At 64.3% G+C, this 26,578-nt stretch overlaps 4 protein-coding genes across 8 annotated transcripts; 3 read left to right on the top strand and 1 right to left on the bottom strand.

Annotated features, from left to right (window-relative positions):
• The first annotated feature begins 1,482 nt into the window (after positions 1–1,482).
• MAFG (MAF bZIP transcription factor G) lies at positions 1,483–10,240 on the top strand. Of its 4 annotated transcripts, none has more exons than XM_090292538.1 (3): positions 1,483–1,702; positions 5,990–6,052; positions 6,143–10,240. In XM_090292538.1, exons 2-3 carry the CDS (start codon positions 6,017–6,019, stop codon positions 6,593–6,595), a joined length of 489 nt encoding a protein of 162 aa, XP_090148664.1. In that variant the 5' UTR covers positions 1,483–1,702; positions 5,990–6,016; the 3' UTR covers positions 6,596–10,240. The 4 variants fall into 4 exon arrangements, with proteins under 4 accessions (XP_090148664.1, XP_090148661.1, XP_090148663.1 ...); XM_090292535.1 differs by lacking the exon at positions 1,483–1,702 and adding an exon at positions 2,207–2,263; XM_090292537.1 differs by lacking the exon at positions 1,483–1,702 and adding an exon at positions 2,292–2,910.
• A 621-nt stretch (positions 10,241–10,861) lies between these two features.
• Positions 10,862–15,916, top strand: SIRT7 (sirtuin 7). Of its 2 annotated transcripts, XR_016514265.1 has the most exons (11): positions 10,862–11,029; positions 11,103–11,240; positions 11,336–11,440; positions 13,116–13,186; positions 13,263–13,335; positions 13,721–13,819; positions 13,896–14,132; positions 14,253–14,333; positions 14,495–14,601; positions 15,045–15,129; positions 15,694–15,759. XR_016514265.1 is itself a non-coding variant. In XM_090292533.1 (10 exons), exons 1-10 carry the CDS (start codon positions 10,877–10,879, stop codon positions 15,890–15,892), a joined length of 1,263 nt encoding a protein of 420 aa, XP_090148659.1. In that variant the 5' UTR covers positions 10,862–10,876; the 3' UTR covers positions 15,893–15,916. The 2 variants fall into 2 exon arrangements, 1 of the variants encoding a protein (XP_090148659.1); XM_090292533.1 differs by lacking the exon at positions 15,045–15,129 and having other exon boundaries at positions 15,694–15,916.
• A 672-nt stretch (positions 15,917–16,588) lies between these two features.
• Positions 16,589–22,343, top strand: PCYT2 (phosphate cytidylyltransferase 2, ethanolamine). Its single transcript, XM_090291623.1, has 13 exons — positions 16,589–16,746; positions 18,382–18,470; positions 18,681–18,842; positions 19,067–19,133; positions 19,416–19,500; positions 19,661–19,705; positions 20,233–20,371; positions 20,568–20,650; positions 20,841–20,918; positions 21,160–21,225; positions 21,331–21,396; positions 21,578–21,666; positions 21,746–22,343. Exons 1-13 carry the CDS (start codon positions 16,658–16,660, stop codon positions 21,855–21,857), a joined length of 1,170 nt encoding a protein of 389 aa, XP_090147749.1. The 5' UTR covers positions 16,589–16,657; the 3' UTR covers positions 21,858–22,343.
• Positions 22,344–24,391: 2,048 nt separating this feature from the next.
• Positions 24,392–25,403, bottom strand: NPB (neuropeptide B). Its single transcript, XM_090257813.1, has 2 exons — positions 24,745–25,403; positions 24,392–24,642 (listed from the first exon to the last, which is right to left on the bottom strand). Exons 1-2 carry the CDS (start codon positions 24,955–24,957, stop codon positions 24,514–24,516), a joined length of 342 nt encoding a protein of 113 aa, XP_090113939.1. The 5' UTR covers positions 24,958–25,403; the 3' UTR covers positions 24,392–24,513.
• Between the last annotated feature and the right edge of the window lie 1,175 nt (positions 25,404–26,578).

The raw sequence follows: 26,578 nt of genomic DNA, 5'->3' as shown, positions 1-26,578 counted from the left end.
AGGGGACCGAACGTCTGGGGAGAGGCTCAGCCACTAGAAGTGTGGCTGGAAGTCAGCATCACAGGCTGGGCTGGGCCTGCACAGCCGTGGGAGGGGCGCCAGCTTCTGCATCCTCTGAGCCCCCTGACTTTGTGAAGCTGCGAAGCGCGTGTCTGTCCAAGTTACCGGGGCAAGGGCAGGGAGACGGGAGGCCCTTAGGATGCTGGTTGTATTAGGGTTCTCCAGAGAAACAGAACCGGCAGGACAGGGAAACAGATACTAGTATGTATATAAAGAGATTTAAGGAAGTGGTTCACGCAGCTATGGAGGCCAGTGAGTCTGCTCTGCAGGGTGGGCTGGCAGACTGGACACCCAGAGGGCTGATATTCCAGGTCAGAGACCTGCAGGCAGGGGAAGCCAACGCTGCTGGTGTGTCTGAAGGTAGAGAATTCTCTCTCACTCCTGGGAGTGTCAGTCTCTGATCTCTTTGGGCCGTCAGCTGATTGGAGGGTGATCTGTTCAGGTCTACCGATTTACGTTTTAATCTCGTGCAAAAATATCCTCACAGAAACAGGCAGTATGTTTAACCAAATGTTTGTGCTTCCCTGGTCCCAGTCAAGCTGAGACTTAAAATTAACCCTCACGGGAGGCCCACAAGATCAGAGGAGCTGCAGAGGGGACCAGGAGTGCTCGCGGTTGGTCAATCAACAAACAGTTGCCGAGCACGGAGACAGCAGGACTGGGCCCCTTGCCTCAGAGGCTGATACACCCCCCACACCCCCCACTGGGCACCTTCAGGTTGTGTCGGGAGCACCCCCGCCAAGCGGCAGCGTCCCCAGCAGGGCAGGCGGGCTGCCCAGGAGAGCCCCTGAACAGAGGTGTCCAAGAACCGCATTGCAGCGTCCCCTCGCCAGGGCGCGCTTAGAACCACGGCACAGGGCAAATGGGTGGGCGGTCGAGGCGCTTTGGGGACCAGGGGAGAGGGGGAAACGGGAAAAAACGGAAGTCCATGCACGACAGAAAAAGCAGGGTCACGACGGCGCCCCCAGTCTCTGCCAGGGTGGCCTCGAGAGGCCTGGCCACTCCCCACGCACCCGCCTCCCGCGCTGGGCCTGGAGCGCTTTGGGGACCTTGCGTCCCTGCACCGCCGTCCTAAGGCGCGAGCCCCACGCAGCGTCCGCCACCTGCGCAGGTGGAGAGGGCCTCCTGGACACGTGGCCTTGTGAAGTGTCAGCACCGAGCGCTCAGGAGAGCCAGCCCCCTAGCAGGCCACGAGGCCCCGCCTTGAAGGCCGGGACAGAGCGTGGCCACCAGGAGCGCGCGCCCGGGCTAGTCCCGCGAGACTCCGCCCGGGCAGGGTGCGGCGCGCGTTGCCGGGGCGACGGAGCCCGTGTACGCAGGCGCAGTGCGGTCTGGCCCCCGCTGCCGCCGCCGCGCCTTCCCCTTTAAGCATCGGCCGGTCTCGACGCCGCTTCATGAATGGAGCCCACGTGACCAAACATCATGTGACGTCTGTGGAGCGGCGGCGGCGGCGGCGGCGGCGGCGGCGGCGGATCCCGAGCTTGGTCCAGCCCGGCCTTCCAAGCGCGCTCGGCTCGACCCGCGCAGGCGGCGAGCCCCCATCCCGGGCCCGGAGCCCCCGCGCGGCTCAGTCCCGCGCAGCCTCGGAGCGCCCGCCGCACCCCGTCCCGGCCTCGGCCCGCCCGGGCCCGCAGTGTGTTGGGTGAGTGCGGCGGCGGGCCCGACCGGGCGGGGGGCAGCCGGCGGCTGGGGGTTCCGGGCCGGGGTGCGGCCGGCTGGGCCGCGGCTCCTCCCGGCTGACCCTAGTGGCACGGGCCGAACGCTCCTGGTTTCGGGTTTGCTCCGCTCCCTGCTGGCGGCCCGTGCCTCGATTTCCCCACCGGGCAGGGCACTGATGGCTCCTGCGCCCGGGGTGCTGGGGGGTGGGCCGCGTTGCCGGCGGAGGGCGGGCGCGCGGGCGGGGCGAGCGCACGGCTCGCTCAGTGGAGGCTGGGGCGTCCTGGAAGGAGGGGCGGCCAGGGTGGCGGGAGGAAAGGGTGGGGTCGAGCGGGGCGCCCAGGGCTTCGCGGAGGAGCCCGGGGGCCTCGGCGCGGGCTGCTAGTTCATCAGGTGCCCGTGTCGGCGCCTTCCCGGGAGCAGGGGTCCTCGGCGGGCCTGGGCAGGGCCGGCACGCGGGGCGCTGGGAAGACCCTGCTCGCGCCGGCTCCGCTCCGTCACTCGCGTGCCAGAGCCCGAGGGAGACTTGCTGAGTCATCAGCATGAGGTCACTCGATGCTCATCCTGGTGCCCGGGGGGATCTGAGCTACGGCCCGGGGTCTGCACGGGCGGGGAACGCGGGGTGGAAGGGACCACGGGCACATGCGGACGGGGCCGGCCCAGGGGCTGGGGCGCCTTTTTAAGTTTGGGCTGAGGTGCAAGTTGGAGGCCGGGTGGTGCGGAGGAAGCGGAGGGAGACGATGAAGAAGAACGTGAAGCCCCTGGCCTGTCCATTCCCTAAGGCCGGGCTTTTCTCAGGCAGCTGGTCCCTGCCCCGCGCGTCTGGGACGGTTCCCCACACTGGGAAACAGTTCTCTGCGAGAGAGGAGGGGAGGAGCTTAGAGGGGCCGTGCGGGGGGCGGCCCGCCCCGGCTTTCCCCGCGACGGGCTGGTCCGCCGGGCTGTGCGCCCTCGGGCAGGGAAGAGAGGGGTACCTTGACCAGAGAGGGAGACGAGCCTGGAGAGGCCTGGAGGGAGGGGCCGCCCGGTGCTGGGAGGAAAGGGTGGGGTCCAGTGGGGAGCCAGGCAGAGTACACCTTGCCCAGAGTCCTGGGTGACAGTGGACAGGACAGCTGGCAAGGCGGCGCAGCCCTCCCAGGAAACTGCAAAGGAAAGGAAGCAGCAGGACTTAGACGTTAGGGACCAAGGTGTCTGGTGAGCAAGCCCTGCCCTTCTGTGCAGCCGGGCCTGGGGGTCTGGGCTGAGGCTGCATGTGGTGGGAGCTTGAAGGGTGCCTAGTCTTTAGGGCACAGCGGGTGGGCTGGGGTGGAGGAGTATCGTCTCCAGTCACCCCCAAGTTGTCCGCTGTAGGCTGGGGCTCAGTGAATGTGGCCCTGGTGGGTGTTGGGCCAGGCGGTGGGGGACTTGGGAAGTGACAGCTGGAAGGTGGTGTGGCCTGGGCCACCCGTCCACGGTATGTGGCTGGTTCCTGGCTCTAGGGATGGGGGAGTGTCTCATCTAGACTGCAGTGGAGGGCCCTTTTTGCCCAGGGGTTCATGGCTAGGTTAGGCTGGTATGGTGGTTTGTCTTCAGGGACCCCCCCCCCCCAATTCAGGTTTACTGTTGTGAGTACATGAAACACAGTTTATTTCTGTAATATTTATTAATGTGTTATTCTCCATACGAACAACTGTGAGCCCACCTTTGCCCCACCCTGTACACACACAGCCCAGGGCTTGGAGATACCAGGTGTTTTACTGCTTCAGCTGATCTTTGGGCTGGAATTTTATGCTCTAGGAAAATGCAGATTCCTGGAGGAGTGTTTATTTAAGGCTTCTCGGTTACTTATGAGTGGCTTTCAGTGGCTGAGGGCTTCTGGGAAGCGGTCTGAGGGTAGGATGGGAGTGAGGCGGGGATCGGTTGGGGTGCCAGACTGGCAGTCAAGATCACGCCTGCCTAGGAGGCTTGGCCGCTGGGGTTCGCAGGCCAGGGGAGGGAGCAGGAGCTGGCTGTCTTGCCTCCGGCCTGGAGTCCATGCCCTGGACTTGGGCCCAGGGGAAAGGGCTGCCTGAACCTCTTTCCCCTTCCTGTTGGCTCTTGGCCCAAGTGTGTGGTCCAGGGTACTTTGGTGGCTTTGGGCCATCAGGGTCTTCTCCACAAAGTGGACCGGGCCTCTGGGGCAGCGGAGAAAGAAGGGTGACTGAGCACCAGCTCTGAATGAGCCTGAGGGTTAGGGGAGAGTGCTGGCGGTGGGTAGCTTCTTGATCTGGCCTTTGGGATCCCCTCTGCCTGGCTTCTAGAGGTGCTCTAAGCCATCACTCCCATCCGGTTCCAAGGCCATCTGATCTGTGTGTGTCCCCAGGTGGGCGGAGGCCAGGCCAAGAGGCCAGCAGCCCTGGCTTTGCTGAGGCCTGCCCCTCCCCCATGCACTCATGCACACCTTTGATAGGAGCCCATTGGCTGTGCTTGTGCTGAGTTCAGGCCTTCTGCAGAGGGTGGAATCTGTTGAGGAGGCACTTTTCTGTGTGATCTGTCAGGAAGTCACCGCTGCGCTCAGCATCGGGGTGGAAGGGGCATGGTGGTGGGAAAAGCTGGTGCCAGGGCTTCTCCTTGGACGCAGCGGGGGCAGGCCCAGGGCGGTGTCCCAGCGCTCCAGCCTGTGCTCCGCAGGGAGGGCCTGGCCCCAGGGTGGGCATGGGCCCCCAGGACCTTCTTGCCACCAGGCTCTGGAGCCTCAGGCCTACCTGACGCCCTGGGTGGCCTGGCTGTGGGGAGACGCCTCTGGCCTCTTGATGCAGGGCTGGGTGCGGTGGGCTCTGCCCTGGAGCCCACTTGTGCCTCCACTTCCTTAGCTCACACTTCAGCTCCCAGTGAGGGTAAGACCCCACCCCCCACCCCCATCAGAATTGCTTGAAGCTCTGTGGCTTCCTCCCGGCAGGAGACTGTACTGGTCTTAGCCAGCCAGCCTTCTCCCTCCGTGCATCTAACCTGGAAAACAGTGCGCAGAGTGGGGGGCGGAGCTGCTAGCCAGGTAGCGGCTCAGCCAGGAGCCTCCGGAGTAGGTGTGCAGGACTGTTCTTGGCGGGCTTTAGGAAGCGGGAAGTGAAGGTGAGTGTGGGAAGGGGACCAGTCGGTGGGAGGGGCCCTCTGGCCTGGCCACCGAGCCCTTGTGCTTTTGTTCCTGCCCCGTGGGTGCTGACTCTGGGCAGGGCGCCAGGAAGCAGGCATTGGGCCGTTGGGGGCTGAGCAGGCCCCCTGAAGGTCTAACTGTGGGTGCGCTTGTGCAACTCCCTGGACGGGGCGGCAGGGGCGCGAGGTGCTGCAACCCCAAGCCACAGGGCGGTTGCTCCATCGGCAGCGGTGCCTCCTGGATGGTGGGTGAGCTCCCGCCGGGGCTAGTTGGGTGGCCCGCTTGCCACTCCTCAAAGTGAGAAGTCTCGCCCTGGCCTGTATGGCTCTGGACTGAGCGCCGGCCTGCGAACCCAAAGGTCGCCGGTTTGATTCCCAGTTGGGGCACAGGCCTGTGTTGCGGGCCGGGTCCCCCATTGGGGGCATGGAAGGGGCAACCACACACTGATGTTTCTCTCCCTCTTTCTCCCTCCCTTCCCCTCTCTCTAAAAATGAATAAATAAAGCGAGAAGCCTCTGGGAGGATCAGGGTTCCCCCTCGTCCTCCCCTGTGCCTGAGTCCTCAGTCGGGTGGCCCCCTCAGCCTTTGTGGGAGCAGGGCTCTGTCCCAGGCCGACCTAGGGGAGAGAGGGCTGTAGGAGGTGGGGCCCGTGAGTACACGCGTGCAGGGTTGCTGGCCCGCGCCCTCACCTGCTGTTGGCCAGGCTGGCCTTTGTGGCCCCAGCAGTGCTCTGCCTGGCCACGGTCCCCTGGGGCTGTGTTGGCCCTGGGCCTCGGGAGTGCCTGGCCGGGGAGGGAGCGGGAAGATGTGCTGAGTCAGCGTGACTCGCGGGAACAGCCGCTCTGGGGTGCACACTGGGGCTATTTTTAAAGCTCTGGGCTTCCTTCTAGGCTGGCCCCTCCCGCACCTGCTGGTCCCTCCCGCAGCCCCTTTTCTTGCCTCGGCCTTCCTCACAGCCCTTCGATTCCCCTCTCCCCCTTGGACCCTCCTAGCCTCCCACCTCGCTTTCTAGGGACAGGGTAGGCAGGGAGCAGCCCTGTTCAGGAGAGGCAAGGCTGAAGGGCGGTCCTGGTGGCCAGGTATCTGGGAGTGGACAGGTGGCGGTGCGGGCAGTGGGGGAAGGGGGTGGTCTCCAGGGTCCTGACCTCTGCCCCCTGTCTCACAGAGCGCCTGCTTGCTGTGCCCCCGGGTTATGACGACCCCCAGTAAAGGAAACAAGGCCTTGAAGGTGAGCAGGCAGGGTGGGCACATCTTGGGGCTGGGGCGGCACAGGGGGGCGGCTGCCCAGCCCGTGACCTTGAGTGCTGTGCCGCTCCAGGTGAAGCGGGAGCCGGGCGAGAATGGCACCAGCCTGACGGACGAGGAGCTGGTGACCATGTCGGTGCGGGAGCTGAACCAGCACCTGCGGGGCCTGTCCAAGGAGGAGATCGTCCAGCTGAAGCAGCGCCGGCGCACGCTCAAGAACCGAGGCTACGCCGCCAGCTGCCGCGTGAAGCGGGTGACGCAGAAGGAGGAGCTGGAGAAGCAGAAGGCGGAGCTACAGCAGGAGGTGGAGAAGCTGGCCTCGGAGAACGCCAGCATGAAGCTGGAGCTTGACGCGCTGCGCTCCAAGTACGAGGCCCTGCAGACCTTCGCCAGGACCGTGGCCCGCGGCCCCGTGGCGCCCGCTCGGGGCCCCCTTGCTGCCGGCCTGGGGCCCCTCGTTCCCGGCAAGGTGGCCGCCACCAGCGTCATCACAATAGTAAAGTCCAAGACGGACGCCCGGTCGTAGGGACGCGCACATGCCCAGGCGGGTCTGCGAGGGGCCGTTAGGCGCGTGGCGAATTCGGCCGCCCTGTCCCCTTCTTCCTCCTTCCTCCCCTCTCCCTCTCCTACCTCCTCCCTTCCCTGCAAAGCACAACCTGCACCCCCGGGGCGCCGGGCTGAGCCCCTTGACCTCCTCGTTGTCGTCGTGTGTTTCGTATGTTGGGATTGGTCAGTTAGGTGGTGGCGTGGGGTCGCCCAGCCCCCTTTGTAGCAAGGCCATGTGGGCTTGGAATCCAGAGTTGGCCCTGTGGGAATGGATGGAAGGACCGAGCGGGCGGTGAGGCGCCAGTGTCCCTGGGCAGGGCATCCAGGGCAGGAGGGCTGTTCCCTCCCGAGTGGCCCACAGGCCCTGGCCGCTGCCGGGCTGGCAGGGTGCTGGGTGGCTCACGCAGGTGTCCTTGAGGGCCCTGGACAGGCGGGCCACCAGCCTGATGGCTGGGGGGATGGGCGTCGTGTGGCTGCAGGCCAGGGGCCTTGGCGTGCGCGCCTGACGCATTGCACTGAACAAGACCGAGTCACTGGTGGTGAGCATGTGTGGAGGGTGTGTCCAGTGTCCTGCGGTGGGTCCCGTGTCACTGTTTACATGACCTGTTTGTGTGGTTCCATAGCCCTTTATTTAAGAGAGAGAAGTTTCTTTTACGGAGTTATTAAATTATATGTTTAAAAGCTAAAGAAAAAAAAAGAGCTGCAGAGTATTTATAAAACTGTCTTTTTACAAAAAAACAAGCAAGAACATTTGACCATATAAATGGAAAAGGGAAAAAAGTATAATAGAAACTTTGCTAGTTTAAAAAAAGAAAAAAAAAATCCCTTTCTTGTAAACTTACAGACAAGTCTTTGTGGCTGTTGGAGTTTAGTTTTTATATACACAGAGTTATCAGATGTTATTTATAAAACTTAGTATAAAAAAGACAAGAAAAAAAAAAATAAAAAAGCCGAGCTGCGAGCGACCAGAAGGCGCGCCCTGCCGTCCTCTTTGCCGACATTTGCAGTTGTACCGAAAGTGACTTACTCCCCTGCCCTTCCTGCTTCGCCTCCGCCGGTGCCGTGTCGTCCGTGCCTGGTGAGGTCTTGTGCAGCGTCTCGTGCTGGTGCTTCTGGTGACCTTTGACCTGTGGGTGTCACTTCTCGTGTCTGTTTTCCCGTGTTTGTTTTTGGATTTGGTTGTGTTTTGCTTCCACTGGCTGGCTGGGCTCAGGCTGGGGTGCCGGGTGGGACCTGCTCCGCAGCGTTTCGGAGCGGAGGTTCTGTGCCCACCAGCCCAGTCTCCTCGGCCTCGCCACCTGTCCCGGGCGGCCGGGAGGTCCAGTTCGGGGCTCTGCTGCTCCCGGGCCTGCTGCCCTTGGCTTCGCATGTGTGTCAGGCTCGAGCTGATGCGGCGGCAGGGTAGGTGAAACCGGGGGCGGTCCCCGCGCCCCATGCTGCTTCCGTGCCCACTGCCTCTGGCCCTGGGTGGGGGCTCTGCAGAGGCCAGGGAGTCACTGTGGGTGCCCACGGGGCTCAGCTATGCTGACTGCCCCCACCTGTCTTCCTTCCGGCGTCGTCATCCAGCTCCTGCTCCGGCCGCGGAGCCCGGCTTTGTTGCTCTAGGCTCCACGTGGGCCTTGGCAGGGGCACCCGTGCGCCCACTGACCCCAGAACCGTTCCGTGCCGCAGGGTGGTGCTTCCTAGGCAGAGCCAGGTGGTTTGGGGGCCCACCTGGGGCAGCCCCTGATGCCTACTTGAGAGCCTGGGGTCACCACCAGTGACAGACAAGGGCTACAGTCTCCAGGTCCTGTCCCTCCTCTCCCCTGAACATGTTAGCAGCTCTGGGCTTCGGGCCTTCTTCCGCCTCCCTTTGGGATCTGTGTCTTCCAGGGATCTGATGCTTGGCTTGTGGGGGTACTTGTCTCTGGGACTGAGCCTGCCACCCCATCCTGGCCACTTGGTGGAGGCAGCCGGTTTCCCAGGCTTGGCTTGGGAAGCTCCTTGTAGGCACAGGAGCCTGTGGTGGCCGTCCCCGGGAGGCCGGTGCCATCTCCATGGGCCTTGGCCTCTCCTTGTGGTTGCTGGTTGGCTTCTCTGGGGGCCCTGAACCCCTGAAGAGCACAGCACTGCAGCAGTGTGGCCTGACGGGGTTTCACCTGGTGGGCAGCAGGACTTTTGCCCCAAAGTTTGACCCAGTGTGCCTGCGGGGGGAGCAGGGATGTGGCGTCAACTTCTGCCATCTCGATGGGCTTCTCTGGGTCCTCGATGCTTGGAGACATTCCCAGCTGTACCTGGGCCAGCCTGCAGTGGGGATTTGACTGTTGACCCCACACCACTTAGTGGCCTCCTCCCCTGCAGCCTGCCTCCGTCTCATAGGGTCCAGACAAGAGTTGTTGATGGCTGGAGCAGCAGTGCATTGGAATAGAGTTGTAACAGTCCCCAAAGAGAGGTCGCGCCCTGTCCCGGTGGTGGGAGGGACAAACCGTCCGTGTCCGTGTACAGTTCCCGCCTGTCAATGGCTGGGAGGTGGTTGTTTACCTCTGCACACTCCTGCCAGGCGGTGGGCCTGGGGAGTGGGGGAGGAGGTGAGGGAGGAAGGCAAGAGGAGGGTTTGCGAGTGGGCAGTGCTGAGCAGAAGTCCTCGGTTTGGTTTATAGAAGCAGCATCTGGAGTTAGTGAGGCCATGGTTCCCGTCAGAGTTTTTGGATATGAAGCAACTGTTCCTTGGGTCTGGGGGAGAATCCAGTTCCCGTCAGACCAGCCCTGTGAGGCCACTCCCCCACCCTTGTCCCCTTTCCATTGGTTTCTTGACAGTAGGTTCAGTGTCCACATGTGACTGGGTGGTGTCTGATTCTTGTTAGTTCAGTTCTACTGTGAGGGTGTTGTGTTCCCTCTTCCTCTACCTAACTTTTCTGACACAGTGAATCGAGGGCTTTGGCCACAGCCATGTCTCCCAAACGTGTCCACTAAGTAAACCATACTGTGCACCTCCCCTCCCACCTTGCCCTCGCCCAGCTCCTCCCTCACCCCAAAATGGACACCCAGATTTCAGAGGAAAACCCTGTAGGAACAGGTCAGCTCCTTTCCAGAGCATGGGCCAACCTCCCCAGACCCCTGGCTGCTGCTCCAGGGGGACTGCCCTTTGTATGGGTGAGAAGGCCTGGCTGCTCCGTGGCAGCTGGGGGTGCTTATTTTTGATGGGGGCTCTTCTCTGCTTGGTCCACACTCAAGCCCGTGCACCGCCCTGACGGTCAGCAGCAGCCTCGGCGGCCGGCGCCGGGGCCCAGGGCTCTGGTGTGCTGTAGCCTGCTTTGGGACGGGTGGTCAGGCTCGGTCTGGTCCCTGCTGCCTCCATGTCTGAGGTGGCTTGTTGGCCAGAGCTTCCCGTCCACAGCTGGGAAGCACGAACCACAACCTACAGCACCATTTCCGCTCTGGGATCTTGTAAGCTACTTTTTTTAGGCTGTGGTTTGGTGAAAGGAACCAACACATTAACGATTTTTCCCCCAGAAGCTACTAAAGAATTTTTTGGCGCTGTTTCTGCCTTCATTTTGGCTGTCTGGTTTTGGAGCAGATGGGGAGACAGGGGTGTGCCCTTGAGGCGGACGGCCCGCTCCGCTGCTGGCCCGTGTGCCCTGGGCCTGTGCTGCACCTGTTGGGGCACTGACACACAGTTGCGCCCCACCCTGGAGCAGAGGCCTTGGTACGTGGGTGTCCCCAGGGAACCATGAGGAGCGACCCTGCCAGCAACCTCCTGGCCCGGCCCCTTCCTTCCTCCCTTCGCCTCAGTCTGCTGGCCCCGGAAGCCTTTAACCAAACGGGAGCAGGCGCAGAGAACCTTCTCCTGGCATCGTAGGGCGACAGGACAAGGGCTGCCCGTGTGTCCTGCTCCGCTGCTCTCCTGGCGCTGAGGGCGGGTCTAAGCAGAGGCGCTCACACCCTGTCCGCCCAGCCCGGGGCTGAAGCCAGGGGGAGGTGGGGGTGCCCTGGGGTCTGCCCGGCGGCGGGGTGTTGTTGGAGGGCCAGGTGGGGGAGGGGGCTCGTGCGGGCGCCCCGCCTCTGCGCCACCCCGACCTGTGCAGTATTTATTGCTAAATTATTGTCCAGGAGGGGCGGCACTGGGCCAGGCCCCGGGTATTTATTGCTGTACATAGTGTATGTTTGTGACATATGAGGTTTTCTTTATTTTGTATATGATCAATAAACTCCTTTTAAAAAGACTGGCAGGTGCTTCCTTGGGGCGGTGCGGGCGGGGCCGGAAGGGTGGGGCCTCGCGCGCATGCGTCGGCGCGCAGCCTGCCGGGAGGCGGAAGCGGAAGCGCGCGTCTCCCCGGGAGCCATGGCAGCCGGGGGTCTGAGCCGCTCCGAGCGCAAGGCCGCCGAGCGCGTGCGGCGGTTTCGGGAGGAGCAGCAGCGGGAGCGCCTCCGCCAGGTACGCCGCCGCCGCCCGCCCCGCCGCTCGCTCCCTGCCCGCGCCGCGCTCACCGCCCGCCCCGCGCCCGCAGGTGTCGCGCATCCTAAGGAAGGCGGTGGCCGAGCGCAGCGCGGAGGAGAGCCGGCTCCTGGCCGAGAACGCGGACCTGGTGACCGAGCTGCAGGGCCGGAGCCGGCGGCGTGAGGGCCTGAAGCGGCGGCAGGAGGAGGCGAGTCCCGCGGCGCCTGGGCCGGGCCGGGCCGGGCCGGAGCCGGGTTGGGGCGGGCGGGGCGGAGCTCACGGCTGGCCTGGGGGTCTCGGCAGGTGTGCGACGACCCCGAGGAGCTGCAGAGGAAAGTCCGGGAGCTGGCCGGCGCCGTGCGGAACGCCAAGTACCTGGTCGTCTACACGGGCGCGGGGATCAGCACGGTAGGCAGGCGGGGCGGGGGCCGCCGCGCTCGGCCGGCTCCCGGGTCCGGGGGGAACTCGGGCCTCTGGGCCGGGGCGGGCCTCGGGCGCCCCCTTTTGGGTGTCTGGCCCACGGGCGCGGTGCAGCACTCGAGTGGAGCGACGGAGTCGCCAGAAACTCCCCAGAGCAGCGGCTCGGGGTCCTGTCCTTGCCTAGAGAAGCTCGCGATGGCCCCATCTGAGGCCTCCCTAAGCAGATAAACACTTCGGAAGGCCCGAACCCTGTGATGTGTCCGGGCAGAGACAGGCGGGAACATGAGAGCCCCGTCCTTGCCGGCCCCTCCTCATTCCAAGTTGCGGCGGTGACTGCGCCGTCCCCCGGTGGTGTGGGCAGAGCTGAGCCCGCAGCTGTGACCTGAGTCCCCACTCGCTGTTTTCCTGGGTGTTGGGGCCCCGTGAGGAGGAGGCAGGCAGTGCGAGTGGGGCTGCAGCCGCTAAGGAGGACAGACGCGCTGCGTTTCCAGTTTTGTTGAGACGCTGCCCTGGGCTGTGGGATGCGTGTGACCAGCTCGGACCCTGTGGACGGCACGTTATTTGTCTAATGATGGGTGTGCGTTGAGGGTGACCAGCGTGCAGGCCCCGCAGAGGGGAGCTGGCAGACGACACGAAGGCGCGTGTCGGCGAACGGCTGCGACGGGAAGCCAGCCGTGTTAGGTCCCCGGAGTGCAGTGCAGACACACCCTCTGTGGGCTCACAGCTGGGATCCAGCCCACCCGGCTTCTTGTAGGAGGGGGCCCGGAGTCCCAGCCTTGACAGCTGGGTCCGATTTTACAGGCAAAGGTGGGAGCAACACTCCAACAGGGAGCGAGCCCAGCAGAAAGAAGGGGGCAGGTGCACTGCCTGCCCCTCCCCCCCAGTCACGTGGACACGCCTGTTGGGAGATGATTTCGGGCAGGCGTTCCACCTGTTAAAGAGCCATGGCCTCGTAGAGCCTCATTAACTTGCGTGTGGGGTTCCTCTTTTTGATGTGAGTCAGGGCTGCTGATCAGGGTGGGCATTTTTCTGAGCTTAGGCAGCAGGGAGGAGACAGGGCTCCCCGGAAGGGAGCTCACTCAGCCTGAGCAGCACAGGCAACTGATCCTGGCACGCTTCCTCTCTCCGCCTCTTGGGTGGCTTGGTTTCACTGGATGGGGAGCTTGGGAAATTCAGTGGTGTTGATCTCGCCTGGAGAGTCGGCCGGTGTGTGTGGGGGTGGGACAGAAAGCACACCCACTGTCAGGATGGGTGACTTTGGACAGAGGCGGATCCCACCTAGGGGTTCACCTTACTTCTGTACTGGCTAGGCCCTGGGGACACAGGTGAGCCTGACCAGTGCCCCCCTCGGTGTGGAGGGTAAGTGTGGCCAAAGACCCAGGCTGTATGCAGTGCTGCAGGAGCCCCCAGAGGGAGTGGGGCTCAATGGCATCTGGGAGGAGGAGGAGCTGGACCAGGTGGGAGCAGGTGTTCAGGCACGGGGAAGGGGCCATCTGGGTTCCGGCAGGTACACTAGGATATGCTGAGCCTGCGGGATGAGCAGGGGCCAATCTGAGGGTCAGCCTGCAGTGTTGGGAGAAACCATCGCCTCTTGTTCTTGGGAGCTCTGCTGGTGCACACAGGGCTGCCTGTTCACTGGGCTTATCTTCCCTTGAACATGCAGGCAGCGTCTATACCAGATTATCGGGGTCCTAATGGAGTGTGGACGCTGCTTCAGAAAGGGAGACACGTGAGGTAAGCAGCCTACGAAGCCTTCCCCCGACGTGAAGGGGCGGCGTGACCTGACCTCTGCTTCCCTTCTGCCTGGCAGCGCTGCGGACCTGAGTGAGGCGGAGCCCACGCTCACCCACATGAGCATCGCCCGCTTACACGAGCAGAAGCTGGTAAGAGCCCCGTGGCCTAACTGGGGTGTGTGGTGTGGGGCCTGGAGTACCACCCTGGTGCTTCCTCTCCAAGGGGAGAGTGCAGCTTCTCTGCATCAACACGGGAAGGACTCCCAGGAAACCTGGAGACCCCCTGCTGAGCACCTTCAACCAAAGGGTCCTTTAAGGACCTGAACCATAATGACCCAAAAGAGCATCCAGGCCGTGAGCCCTGCCTGGCTGAGCAGGTGATGCACACGTTTGCCCTCCAGGCTGCCCCAGGTGCTTCAGAGTGGTGGGGGCGGGCCCTCCTGCATCCTGCGGGGACCAGCTGCTTCCCTGGTCCGGGGGCTCCGGGCCGCCAGACAGGAAGGGTTCCCTGCTGAGCGCCGCTGGTTCCCCCCAGGTGCAGCACGTGGTGTCTCAGAACTGCGATGGGCTCCACCTGCGGAGCGGGCTGCCTCGCTCAGCCATCTCAGAGCTCCACGGGAACATGTATATTGAAGTGAGCCATCCCTCCGGGGCTTGGGGGCTGGGCAGGCCGGCGACTCCTGCTCACAGTATCTACCCCTACCCCTTAGGTCTGCACGGCCTGCACTCCCAACAGGGAATACGTGCGGGTGTTCGATGTGACGGAGCGCACCGCCCTGCACCGACACCAGACAGGCCGGGCCTGCCACAAGTGCGGGGCCCCACTCCGGGACACCATTGTGCACTTTGGGGAGAGGGGGACCCTGGGACAGCCTCTGAACTGGGAGGCAGCCACCCAGGCTGCCAGCAAAGCAGACATAATCCTGTGTTTAGGCTCCAGCTTAAAGGTATGCAGACGGCACCGTGGATGGGACGGGAGTGACCCTGCTGGCAGCTGGCCAGCTCAGCATTGGATCCCAGCTTCCTATAGTCTCTTTCCGTGGTGTGTGTATGGTCTGTGTCCACAGGTTCTAAAGAAGTATCCACGCCTCTGGTGCATGACCAAGCCCCCCAGTCGGCGGCCCAAGCTCTACATTGTGAACTTGCAGGTGACCTGGTGCTCAGAGCCACATCCTTAGACCCATAGTTCTTGGGACGTTCTTGTTCTGCCTCATGCACCTTGGGGTTGGGGTGGCGGGCTGGCCAAGCAGGGCACAGGGCATTGGGAAGGAGTGAGGTGCTGACCTCACTCGCCTTCTTCTGTCCCCAGTGGACCCCGAAGGATGACTGGGCTGTCCTGAAGCTCCATGGGAAGTGTGATGACGTCATGCAGCTCCTCATGGATGAGCTGGGCCTGGAAGTCCCTGCCTACAGCAGGTGTGGGGATGCACGCCCCTCCCCACACCCACCCCACCCTCTGCCCCTGTGTGGGTGGGCTGTGTCTGTCTGCTCTAATGAGCTAAGCGTAGAGAGTTTTTGAGGTGTTGCAAACAGTGTGCGAGGCGTGACTGCAGTGTGGTGGCTTCTGTAGGGACTGGCCAGGGTGCCCTGGCTGATGTGACTCCCTGTGGGGAGAGGGCGTCTGCCACGCTGTGCCTGGATGTTCCCCCTTTAGCTCAGACGGCCTTGGGGGGAGGTCCCTGAAGAGATGCGCTCTCAGCAGTGCTGCTAGAGCAGGGTCTTGGTGCCCTCGGGGTGGGGAGCTGGCTGCCTCGGGGAAGCTCACAGACACTGTTCCTTAATCCAGGACTTGTGATGATGTAGACGTGGTGTATGTATTGAGTAAAAAGTTTACACTCTCTTTCTCTGTGAATTTTCAGGGTCTTATAGGGGAAATCAATAACTTCTTTTAATCAAAGGGTTCAAGAATTAAGGATCCCTTCGCCTCTGGGCCTGGCAATCCTTGTATGTTATGTTTGTGCTGTTCTGTAATGTGGGCCTATCGTGTGCTGTACTTTTTTTTTTTTACATTAACTTAGCTCATTTTCCTTATCAGTGCTTATTTGTATCTTAAGTTTATAACATGTGGTTCTACATCTCAGACACATGACCTCACCTGCGAGCCTGTAGGCCACGCCTCCCTAGTCAGCTGGTCTTCCCTCCCATCAAGTCTCACTGTCTGGGAAGCGGGAGAGGGTCCAGTCCACCTGCCCCTGGCCTTCCGAGTGAGAAGTGGGGCCCAGAGTTGCTAGTGACTCCTCCCTGCTGGGACTACTGCCGTCCCCCCCGTGTGCGCGTGCCCGGCAGCTAGACCACCGGCGAGGACACGTTCTGCCGAGGCCGAGCTAAGTCTGGGAGCTCACCCCTCTTGCAGCTCAGGAGCAGTGGTGCTGCCACCCGGCAAAGCTTGCCACCGCTAGGACAGGGAGGGAGCAGGGCCACCTCCTCAGTCAGCTCTCCCGCCCTGGGGCAGGTTGTGACTGTGAGAGGCTCCTGGGCACGCCTGACCCGGCATTCCCTTTTTGGTAGGTGGCAGGACCCCATCTTCTCCCTGGCGATGCCCCTGCGGCCCGGCGAAGAGGGCAGCCACAGTCGGAAGCCGCTGTGCAGAAGCCGAGAGGAGCTCCCGTCGGAGACCCGGGACGCACCACTTAGCTCAGCGCCCATCTTGGGCGGCTGGTTTGGCAGGGGCTGCACCAAGCGCACAAAAAGGAAGCGAGTGACCTAACCTGGTGTTGACTGAGCACAGCAGGTGGCTGGGGCTCAGATTCAGGGCGAGTGGCACCCAGAAGGCCAGCGCTGCCCCCCAGGGTCTAGTGAGGATCCTCTTAAGGGTGACGTTTTCACCGGGACGTGCCTAGCGTTTGTCTTGGTGGGAAGCCCCCTTGCACCGCCGTGGTTGCCGCCCCCCACGGCCTGAGAGTGGACACCTGGCCCGTCCAGCCTCTTCCTAAAGAGGTGGCAGCCGCACCTTCCGGGGAGAACAGAACCTGGGTGACTTCACAGCCGTCGGGCCAAGAGGAATGGACGCTGCCTTATCCGCCAGTCGGTCTTGGGGGCTGCACCTGCTGCTCCTCCTAACTGGGCCTGTAGGCCGACAGCGAGGCTTTCTGTTGGGTGCGCGGCTGGGCTGGGGTGGAGCCTCGGCTCTCGGCGCACCTCTCTGTTGCTATTAAACGCTCTTTGCACTGGCTTCCTGCACTGCGTGACTCGTGTATGACCCTTGGGACAGGCGCCCTGCGGGGCTCCCGTGGGGGGGGCGGGGCTGAAGGTGCTCCCGGTGGTTCGGCCCCGCCCCCTCCGCCAGGTGCGAGCTGGGGGCGGTGCGCGCGCGCCATTGGTTGGGCGAGTGGGCGGGCCCCGCGGGCGGGGCGCCGCTCACCATTGGTTGCGCGCGCCTGGTGATAGCCGCCTGACGGCGCGTGCGCGGGGCGGGGCCGGTGGCGGCTCGGAGTTTCGGAGCCGGCCCGGGGCGTGCTGCTGCCGTGGGGACATGATCCGAAACGGGCACGGGGTGGCGGTCGGCGCCGAGCGGCCGGGCCCGGGGGGCAGGCCTGCCGTGCGGGTGTGGTGCGACGGCTGGTGAGCTCGGCGGCAGGCGTTGGCGGGCGGGGGCCGGGCCGCAGTGGCCGCTGCGCTGGCGCCCGGAGACGCGCGTGTGAAGGGCCTTTCCCTGGGGCCCGGGTCGCCGTCGATGGCAGGGGGAGGGTGGCAGACGCGGGCTGCGGGCGGCCGGAGGACCCCTGGGACCTGGGGCCGCCCCTGCCGCGGCGGCCCGGCCTGCGGGACCACGGCGCAGTCTGGGCCGCGGGGACTCGGAGGCTTGTGGGAGCAGCGCCGTTCCCGAAGGCGCTCCCGACGTTTGCCAGTAAGCCACGGCCGGCCCGCCCAGCTCGGGGACTGTGGTGGCGAAAGTCGCGCGATGAGTCTAGGCGTTTCCGTGCCGCCTGAAGGTGCCAGGCACCCGGAGGTCTTCCCCGGAGCTGTCTGTGCCAGGCTCCCCTGCGCGACCAGCACAAGCCCAGAGAGAGGCTCCTAGTGCCCTGGCGGGGTCCGCGCAGGAGCTGCGTGGCTGTCCGGGACCCCCATGGAAGCCCGTGCTCCTGCGCAGACAGTGGAGGCCCCTGAAGATGTTTGGGGCTTTCAGCGGATAATTGTGCCACCTGTGATGCTTCTTCCGACCTTGCCCTGGTGGAAGCAGAGAAGGAAACGCCCTCGTCTGTCCCGTTTCTGCACCCGAATCACCTTGTGGCTTCGTGTCTGTGGACTCTGACCTTGGTCCTGGCCAGCAGGCCCTCGCCCCGCGGGCCGGCCACACCTTGGCCCAGCCTGTCCAGTGGGCACAGGGACGGGCGTGGGGGGGGGGCTGGATTAGGACCTCCCTCTTCCCATACCCCAGGGCCAGACCCCTGCGGTCCCAATGGCTTGGCTCCTGGGCCCAGTGTGGGGAACGGGTCTCAGGTGGCTTCAGTAGAGCAGCTCCGAGCCACCTGGGGAGGCAGGGACTGCTTTGCCTGCTCAGACGGCAGTGTGAGGCTGGAAGAAGTAGAGCGAGCGTGAGGGCGCAGCTCGGGGGCTGTGGAACAGTGCGGGCCCCCACAGCACAGGCGGCGCGCGCGGGAGGGAGCCCAGCACAGTGGCTGCTGTCTGTGACCTGCAAGTTGAGAGGCCACTCTAGCCAAGCCTGGCTCTGTACATAAAGCTCTAGAGCCAAGTGACAGGGAGGTGGTGGTTGGCTGCAGAGAGCAAAGCCTCGCCGAGTTTCTGGGGGCTGTGTGGGAGCAGCGGGATCCCAGCAGCAGCCATTGGCCTTGTTTGTCGGTTGGACTTTGTGTCCCGTGGACCCCAGAGACTCTTTACTTGTCTTTGAGTAGTAATGAGCTTAGCCCGCCCTCAAATTCTGCAGCTTAAAGAGGCCCCCGGGCTGCATTGCAGCCTCAGGAGTGGGGGGCGAGGACTGCTCTGTGTGCCCTCCAGCCCTGGTCCTGAAGGCCTTGTCCCTGGCACAGCCAGAAGCTTGCTGGACCGGCCTGGGCCCATGGACCGGTGCTGTGCACAGCTGAGCACCCGCCTCCCCTCCGAAGGCTCAGGCCCAGCCGGACCCTGGGGAGAAGTTCCTGGTGGCGGCTTCTCCGAGGGCTCACTAAAGGGGCCAAGCAGGAGACAAGCGGCAGCCCCCACCCCAGCCCCGGGACTGATGGCCCTGCCTCCCCACAGCTACGACATGGTGCATTATGGCCACTCAAACCAGCTGCGCCAGGCCAGGGCCATGGGCGACTACCTCATCGTCGGCGTGCACACCGATGGTGAGCGGCGCTGCCCCGCCTCCCTGCACCCCGTGCCTGCCAGAGGGCTGTCCCCGTCACCTGGGACTCAGGTTGGGTGAGGCGACCACGCGCTTACCCAGCAAACCATCCTGAGTGGCCGTGCCGGCCAGAAGACAGGGTGCTGGCCGCTGGGGTGTGTGAGGGCACCCCCGGCTCTCACGGACCCGGCCCCCTCTGTTCTGGCCCTAGAGGAAATCTCCAAGCACAAGGGCCCCCCGGTGTTCACGCAGGAGGAGCGGTACAGGATGGTGCAGGCCATCAAGTGGGTGGACGAGGTGGTGCCGGCAGCCCCCTATGTCACCACGCTGGAGACGCTGGACAAGTACAGCTGCGACTTCTGTGTTCACGGCAGTGAGTGGCACTTGGGCAGGCTCAGACCAGGGGCTCGTGGGAGGTGCTGGGACCCCTCGTGTTTTGGGGAGCCCTGAGCCCTTTGGGGACTTGAGCTCTCTGGGTCCTTCCCCAGACACAGCCCAGGCCACGAGGACAGGCCTGGGAAGCAAGGCCGTGGGCCCTGGCGGTCTCCGTGGCAGTGGGGCATTGACCCTTGTTCCCCGGGGTGTGTTACTCCTTAGATGATATCACACTGACTGTTGACGGCCGGGACACCTACGAGGAAGTGAAGCAGGCTGGGAGGTACAGGTGAGCCCCACCGCGGCCCCCTCTCAAGGAGTGGGACTCAGCGTTCCCCTCACGTTTTCCTGCCTGTGTGGGGTGTGTCCGGGCCACAACCTGCGTTTCTCGTGGCCATGGCCATGACTGGGACTGGGGGTACCGCCCAGCAGGGCATCCCAGGTTTCTGTCACAGCCCAGAGCACCGAGGAAATGCCTGTCTGTGCCCGTCATGGCAGCCAGGAGGCTGGGTTGCGCTTAGGTTGGGTGACCTGAGAGCTCCGACCCACCTGGTTGCCACTCTGTCCCCAGAGAGTGCAAACGCACCCAGGGCGTGTCCACCACAGACCTCGTAGGCCGCATGCTGCTGGCGACCAAGGCCCATCACAGCAGCCAGGTGAGTCTGGGGCTGGGGTGGAACCTCTGAGGCCCCGCCTGAGGACGTTGCTGGGAGGGCCCTGCCCTGGCCCTTCGGTGGGCTCCAGGACCGTGGGCTTCGGTGTCCTAGGGCTGGCCACGTCTGGCAGGCGAGGCCCCAACCTCCCCTTTCCATGCAGGAGATATCCTCAGAGTACCGGGAGTACGCAGACAGCTTTGGCAAGGTGAGCGTCGCCCCGAGCCCCCGCCCCCGCCCCACTTCCTGTTCTGGGTGCGGACAGGGGAGGGACTGGCTGGTGCTGCTGGAGGGGAGCAAGGCCTGCCCGTGGACAGGTAGCTTCTGGCCAGGCGGCCTGGCCCTCTCTCCCTTTCTAGCCCTCTCATCGGACCCTTGCCAGGGAGATGCTTTTCTCCCAGGTGACCAGGGGTGGCCTTGGGGTGGGTGCGGGGTCCCCATGAGTGCCATGTCCATTGGCCTTCCTCCTGGACCTGGGTGGTGGCGGCTGCAGTGCCTGCTGTGACCATGGGGTGGGGCCGCAGTCCCACCGGCCACAGGGGCCCTGCCCAGCCTGGCCATGGTGTGTATAGGTAAGGGCAGGCTGCGGCTGGGGTTCAGAGTCCTGCCCTGTAGACCCGACACCTGCTCCCTCCACCCTGCAGCTGTGTGCCCAGAGCAGGTGGGCAGGCATGTGCGGGTGAGGGACATGCCTGCAAATCTCTTGTCGCTGATCAGAGCCCTCTTGGCTTACAGTGCCCAGGGGGGCGGAACCCCTGGACAGGCGTGTCCCAGTTTCTGCAGACATCCCAGAAGATCATCCAGTTTGCTTCTGGGAAGGAGCCTCAGCCAGGGGATACGGTCATTTATGTGGCCGGTGCCTTTGACCTGTTTCGTATCCTCTGTAGTGGGGGTTGGGGGGTTGCCCCAGCCCTTTCCTCTGCGTGTCCCCACTTGCCCTAGGGAGGCCTCCCTGGCTTCTTGAAGCCCTGGAGTGGGGTGGCTGTGGGGACCCTGCGGTTGGCAGGAAGCACCAAGGACGGGTGGGCAGTGGCTCCTGCCCCGTTACTCGCTCCTGAGCCTGGGCGCAGACATCGGGCACGTGGACTTCTTGGAGAAGGTGCATGGCCTGGCGGAGAGGCCCTACGTCATTGCGGGCCTGCACTTCGACCAGGTCTCGGCTCCAGGCAGACGGCGGGGGGGTGGGGGTGGGGGCACGAGGCAGGCACGGGAGGCCCGCGGGGAGTGAGGCCCCGAATGTTGGTGGAGGCAGAGATGAGTGGGCCTCTTTCTGGGGCAGGGTTGCCCTCCAGGCCTCCCCCACACTGGTGGGCGCTGTTGACCCGCCCCCACTCTGGCCTTAGGAGGTGAACCACTACAAGGGCAAGAACTACCCCATCATGAACCTGAACGAGCGCACCCTGAGCGTGCTGGCCTGCCGCGTGAGTGTGGGGCTGCGTGGGGCGGGCGGGGGCCCATCCGTTCCTGCCGCGTGAGTGTGGGGCTGCGTGGGGCGGGCGGGGGCCCATCCGCTCCTGCCGCGTGAGTGTGGGGCTGCGTGGGGCGGGCGGGGGCCCATCCGCTCCTGCCGCCCCACTGGCAGTCGGCTGGCGGTTAGGGCCGTCTCCCACCCCCTCTAGCCCAGTGGGGTCCTGGCTAACCAGCTGCTCCCTGTCCCTGCAGTACGTGTCGGAAGTGGTGATTGGGGCCCCATACGCCGTCACGGCAGAGCTCCTGGACCACTTCAAGGTGAGGCTCCCTGTGGGCTGGGCCGTGGGGCCACTGGGCTGAGAGGCAGGAGACGAGACGCGCACTGTGGCTGTGGCAGCCTCCCTGACCCCGCTCCCTCCGCAGGTGGACCTGGTGTGTCACGGGAAGACGGAGATCGTGCCTGACAGGGATGGCTCTGACCCGTACCAGGTGGGGCGTGCTGGGCCCGAGCTGTGCCTGTCTGGGAAACAGGGTGGTGGCCATTGTGCATCCCAGGGCCCCACAGTCCAAGGAGCAGGGCACTAATGGACAAAGTGACTGTCCCCACGGCACTGGGCAGCCCCCTCGAGGTCCAGAGGACGGCCCACATCTCCTTCCTCCTCGCCTCCAGGAGCCCAAGAGGAGAGGCATCTTCTGTCATGTCGACAGCGGGAGTGACCTCACCACGGACCTCATCGTCCAGCGCATCATCAAGAACAGGTGAGGCCGCCGCCGGGCTGCGGCGCACGGGGGGCCCGAGGCCCGGCCGTGCACGGGCTCACCCCTGGCTGGTCCCCAGGCTGGAGTACGAGGCCCGGAACCAGAAGAAAGAGGCCAAGGAGCTGGCCTTCCTACAGGCCATGAGGCGGCAGGAGGCGCAGCCCAAGAGGGAGAGTGACAGCACCTTCTGACGGAGGACGACGGTCACCGCGAGCCCTGGGGCTTGGCCCTGTCCCCTGCCCTGCTTCCTGCACCTTGGAGTCCAGCTCACAGGGTTTTAACAAAGCTGTGGCATCTGCCCTCTGATGGCCTGGCCCTGGAAGGGCTGGCGAGGGGCGGCCGCTGCCTCTCCCTGTCCCCCCGCCCCCTTCCCTCTAAGCTGCTCTGGGGAGCCCAGCACCACAGGCCACCCAGCAGGCGGGATGAGCAGAGGGTGCCACTCTGCGCACCTGGGGCGGCCCAGCTTCCATCCTCCTGACTGCACTACGGCCCCCCTATGCCATCCCCTTGGGAGGCCACTGCAGACCCGAGCTGACTTCCTGCCCACCCCTCGGTGAGAGCCCACGTCCGGGAACAGTGGCCGAGAGCCCAGGGCCTTGCCGCCTCGGGCACAGACAGGCCGCCTCCTGCATCAGCACCCTCAGCCTCGTGCTGCGTTCCGGGTGCCTGAGCCTGGCCCCCCCTCCGACTCTCTTCTCGATGTTGTGCCTGACTGGCTGGTGTACAACCAAATAAACTTGGTGGGAGGCGCTCCGCGTCAGCCAGCCCTGCTGCCTGCTGCCCACCCGGCAGGGAGGGGCACAGGTGGCCTGGCAGTGAGGAGGCCCCCAGGCCCCTGGGCCACTGGCCATGGCGGCTGTAACAGAACCAGAGAAGCGAGAGTGGGTTTTCTCAGGCCTGGAGTCTGTCACCAGGTGGATGAGAGGCTGAGTCCTGGCAGCTTCACAGAGGGCCACCCTCGCAGGAAGGACGGGGGTCCACAGAATCTCAGGGTCTCCGGCACCCAAATCAGACCCACTGGGAGTAGCCCAGTGGCTGCAGGGGCAATGGTTTGGTTGTTGGTTTTCTGTCCAGCAGTGAGGAATGTGAGGGGTATTCTGAGCCCCCTCCTCCTTCCTCGCAGAATGCTCCCTGCCCTTCAGTTGCTGGGGTGGGGCACTCTGTAGCCTGGCCCCGTGGAAATCAAAAGCCAGCATGCCCTCTGATCGGAGGTGGGCTGGACCTCTCTTTCGATTTTACTTTTAAAATTGACTTAGAAACATCAGTTGTTTCACTCATTGGTGCATCATGGGTTGGTGGTCGTACATGCCCTGACCGGGGATCAAACCCACAGCCTTGCTGCATCACAACGATGCTCTAACCTACCGAGCTGCCTGGCCAGGGCTCAACTTACTTTTTCTTTCTTAAGGTTTTATTTATTTTTAGAGAGAGGGGAAGAAGGGGAGAGAGGGAGAGAAACATCCATTAGTTGCCTCTCATGCGCCTCCAATGGGGGACCTGGCTCACAACCCAGGCCTGTGTCCTGACTGGGAATCGAACTGGCAACCCTTTGCTTCACAGGCCGGCACTCAGTCCACTGAGCCACACCAGCCAGGGCTCAATTTTATTCTTGGGGTCTAACTCCAAACTCCCAGCAGGAAGCTCAAGCAAGGTAACTGAGGGTTCACACGGACCCCTGGCTGGGCAGCCCCCACCTACCCTTCTCCCTACCCAAGTAGGGGGTATTAAACTGAGAGGCACAGGGCCCTCCCTGCACCTCCACCCCATCTGACCCCCCAACTTCAGGTGCCCTATGGTGCCAGACCTCCCCAGACTCAGACCCCTGGGCAAAGGGACCAGACCCCACCTCCCCTATAGACTCAGAAGAGGCTGGGGTGTGGTCAGTGGGCTCCTGGATGCTTAATTCAGCCACAGGATGCCACCCTGAGGTGGGGGCTGCCCCAAAGAAGCAGCCAGGGCACAGGGTGTGAGGGTCCAAGAGGTCAGCCCACTGGAGAGATCTACTCAGTGCAGTGGGACTGTGAGGTCCACCCACAGCCTCCGTGAGCAGTCAGGCAGGTGCTCCACGAGGGGGGGGTGGGCAGCACCCCCGGGACAGGCTCTGGACTTCACTTGAGGCCCCAGCTCATGCTCTGAAGGGAACTTGGGGGTGGGGGGCAGGGCTCATTGGCACCAGGCGCACTCGCCAGGGTTGGTCAGCTCACGTGAAATTTGCTAGGCAGCCTGCCCGCCCTGCAGCTGCAGGTCCGGCTGCCCTGTCCTGGCAGACAGCCGGTTTCCCTGGCACCGCGCCGGAGCCATTGCCCCATCCCTAGTACTGAGCAGGTATTGGGGGCTCCAGGAAAAGTGACCCTACAGGCAGCCCCTCTAGTGAGGGGGAGTGTTGGCCTCAAGAAACCCAGGATTTGAGGCCGGAGGACCAGCTGGGTGGGGTGTTGGGGACATTGAAGCCGGCTGAGCAGTCTTGATGGCTGGTTGGGGACAAAGGCAGGGGAGCGGGGGTTGGAGGGGTCTGGCATGGTGAGCAGTGGGGGCCCCAGAAAGCTCCCCACGCAGTGTTGGAGCAGCGGGCTGGGGCTGTACCTGTGCGTGTGTTTGAAGAGAGCCTGGTGGCCTCTGGGACCCGGCAGAAAGCAGTGCAGCGTGGGGCAGAGCCCAGGTTTAGGGACCGACCACTGGCCTCGCCCCTCTGGCAGCGCCCCCGTCACCGCGCACGCACACACGGTTGTCACTGAATCCTTTAGCCGTTTACTGTGGAAATGGGGTGGGTGATACTGGGCACCATCTCGGGGGTCCAGGTGTGCCCCTCGGGAGTCTAGCCGCGTCCAGTGCCAGGTCGGGCGGGGCTCAAGCGCTGCGACAGTCGGCAGGGTGGAGCGACAGGAAGACGTCCGCCTTGCACTGGAAGGTGGCACGGCCGTCGGGGAGTCGCTCGCAACTCTGCAGGTTCGGAGTGATGTCCTTGACGCAAACGGCCTGCGGGCAGGAGGAGGCTGAGGGGCGCCCCCTGCTCCACCGCGCCCCCCGCCCTCCAGCACCCGCACCTGCGCCCCCCTACGGCCCCCCGCCTGCACTCACGGGGCTTCGCATGCCGGGGCGCTGCTCCGGAAAGGCGGCGGCCCGGCCGGAGCGCCCCGCGTACGGGGACCCGCGGAAGCCGGACAGCAGCCCCGCCGCGCGGCCCACCGAGTAGGAGCTGGGCCCCGCGGCCTGCTTGTACCACGCGCGGCTGGGGGCCGCCAGCAGCAGGCACAGCGCCAGTGCGGCGGCCAGTGCGGCGGAGCCGGCCATGTGGACGGAGTGCGCGGACGTCAGGCTCGCAGCGGCAGCGGCGGGCGCCTTATATCTGTGGCGGGGCGCGGCGGGGCGGGGTCCGCGCGGGAGACCTGTCGGGACTGCCGCGAGGCTGCGGGGAGGCCCAGCGCTTGGTGGGGGCCCGGTGCCCCGCCCTCCCCACCCCGCCGCGGTTGCTTGTTTCGAGTCCCTCCTGCTACTGCTGGGAGGGAGCGCCCAGCGGGGGCACACGGGGCTGCACCGAACCCCCAACCAATCTTGAGGCCCCCCAGAGAGACAGAGCCGCGAGTGCACAGGGTGCAGGAGACGGTCTCTCTGGCCCTAAAGGGCAACTGACCCCAGGCCCCGAGCTCCTGGGGAAGAATCAGTCTGGGTGGGCCGGGGCCAGTCTGTCTCCTACCCGACGGGGAGGGGAGGGCAGGCAGGCAGCAACTGGACCAAGGGGCGGGTGGCCTCTGGGTGGGGCCTTCTCCCTTCCCACCCCCCCACCCCCCATGCTGGTCCGAACATCCAGGGCCTGGCCGGAGGGCAGAAATCACGACCAGCAGAGGCCCGTTTATTGCACACCTACTATGTGCCAGCGTCCAAGAGATGAACTGGACCCAGGCCCTGCGTGGGGCCACAGCCAAGTGGGAAAGCTGAGCTGGCTGCAGGCGGGCAGGACAGCTCACCAGGGTGGGGGCGAAGCGGTGTCCAGGGCAGCTGAGGGCACGGTCCTCAGCTTCCTGGGAGAAGGCAGTGGCTGGACTTGGTGTGTGCAGGGCCTGGTGGGCAGCTGTGCCCAGCTTGAGGGCGCCGAGCAGCCCCAAGAGGCCCGGGCTGGAGCCGGCCACGCACTGAGGAGGCCAGGCAGCACTGTGTAACCTGGGGCCAGCTGGGAGCTGAGAGCACTTACCCTGCTGGGCAAGGGTGCATCCCAGTGGGCACTTCCTGTCACAGGAAAGAAGTCCCCAAGAAAGGGGCAAGTCCCAGGGGCAGGCCCTCCAGGGGTTCCCCCTGCAGTGACCATGGCCCACTGTCCCCCTTAATCCTAGAGACCCCACAACCCAGACACTGTAGACAGAGAGGCTGCAGGGAGCAGAGGAGCGGCTCAAACCCAGGACCACACGTCTTGCTGTTTTCAGGGTGGCAGGAAGCCCAGGGCCAGAGGGGTACCAAACGGGCCACCAGCCCTCCCTGGGCAGTTGAGCAGCTGACCGTTGGCCATTAGGCTCACGCAGACACCCCCTCTCCCACCCCTCCAAATGCGGGCAGTACAGTGACCACTAAGGAGACCCTGCAGCTAGGTTGGGGGGAGGGGTGCTTGACCTCAGGGATCCATGGGCCCCAGTCCCTGCTTTCCTTGAGAAAACTCCCCACCTTCTCCCCTGGGGCAATGCCCACCCACTAGGCTGACAGAAGGGTTTACTATAGGGGAACAGGGCAGCACCTCAGGGGGTGGGGGTGGGGGACAGAGAACAGACTGGAGGCGTGTCAGGGGCTCCCTGCAGCTCATGGGACAGGCTGCCCACGGTCGGCTCCACCCAGAAGCTGTGCTGAACTCCTGGGGCTGAGACCCCTGCCCCCACAGGAGCTGCGGAGGAGCCCAGGGACCCAAAGGAGCCTCCCCAGGGCTGCC

The sequence above is a fragment of the Furipterus horrens genome, unplaced genomic scaffold (genome assembly GCF_987537825.1).
Source record: "Furipterus horrens unplaced genomic scaffold, mFurHor1.1.pri manual_scaffold_11, whole genome shotgun sequence".
Taxonomy (NCBI): domain Eukaryota; kingdom Metazoa; phylum Chordata; class Mammalia; order Chiroptera; family Furipteridae; genus Furipterus; species Furipterus horrens.
The sequence above is the reverse complement of the archived record's forward strand: the minus strand, read 5'-3'. Positions and strand labels throughout refer to the sequence as shown.

Coding starts and splice junctions, on each gene's coding strand:
- SIRT7 (XM_090292533.1), top strand. CDS start 10,877: ATGCGTCGGCGCGCAGCCTGCCGGGAGGCGGAAGCGGAAGCGCGCGTC. Junction 13,820..13,895: donor ACGGGAACATGTATATTGAA/GTGAGCCATCCC, acceptor CCTACCCCTTAG/GTCTGCACGGCCTGCACTCC. Junction 14,602..15,693: donor GAAGTCCCTGCCTACAGCAG/GTGTGGGGATGC, acceptor CCTTTTTGGTAG/GTGGCAGGACCCCATCTTCT.
- PCYT2 (XM_090291623.1), top strand. CDS start 16,658: ATGATCCGAAACGGGCACGGGGTGGCGGTCGGCGCCGAGCGGCCGGGC. Junction 20,651..20,840: donor CGGGCCTGCACTTCGACCAG/GTCTCGGCTCCA, acceptor CTCTGGCCTTAG/GAGGTGAACCACTACAAGGG. Junction 21,397..21,577: donor ATGGCTCTGACCCGTACCAG/GTGGGGCGTGCT, acceptor CCTCGCCTCCAG/GAGCCCAAGAGGAGAGGCAT.
- NPB (XM_090257813.1), bottom strand. CDS start 24,957: ATGGCCGGCTCCGCCGCACTGGCCGCCGCACTGGCGCTGTGCCTGCTG. Junction 24,643..24,744: donor GCCCCGGCATGCGAAGCCCC/GTGAGTGCAGGC, acceptor TCCTGCCCGCAG/GCCGTTTGCGTCAAGGACAT.
- MAFG (XM_090292538.1), top strand. CDS start 6,017: ATGACGACCCCCAGTAAAGGAAACAAGGCCTTGAAG. Junction 6,053..6,142: donor AAGGAAACAAGGCCTTGAAG/GTGAGCAGGCAG, acceptor GTGCCGCTCCAG/GTGAAGCGGGAGCCGGGCGA.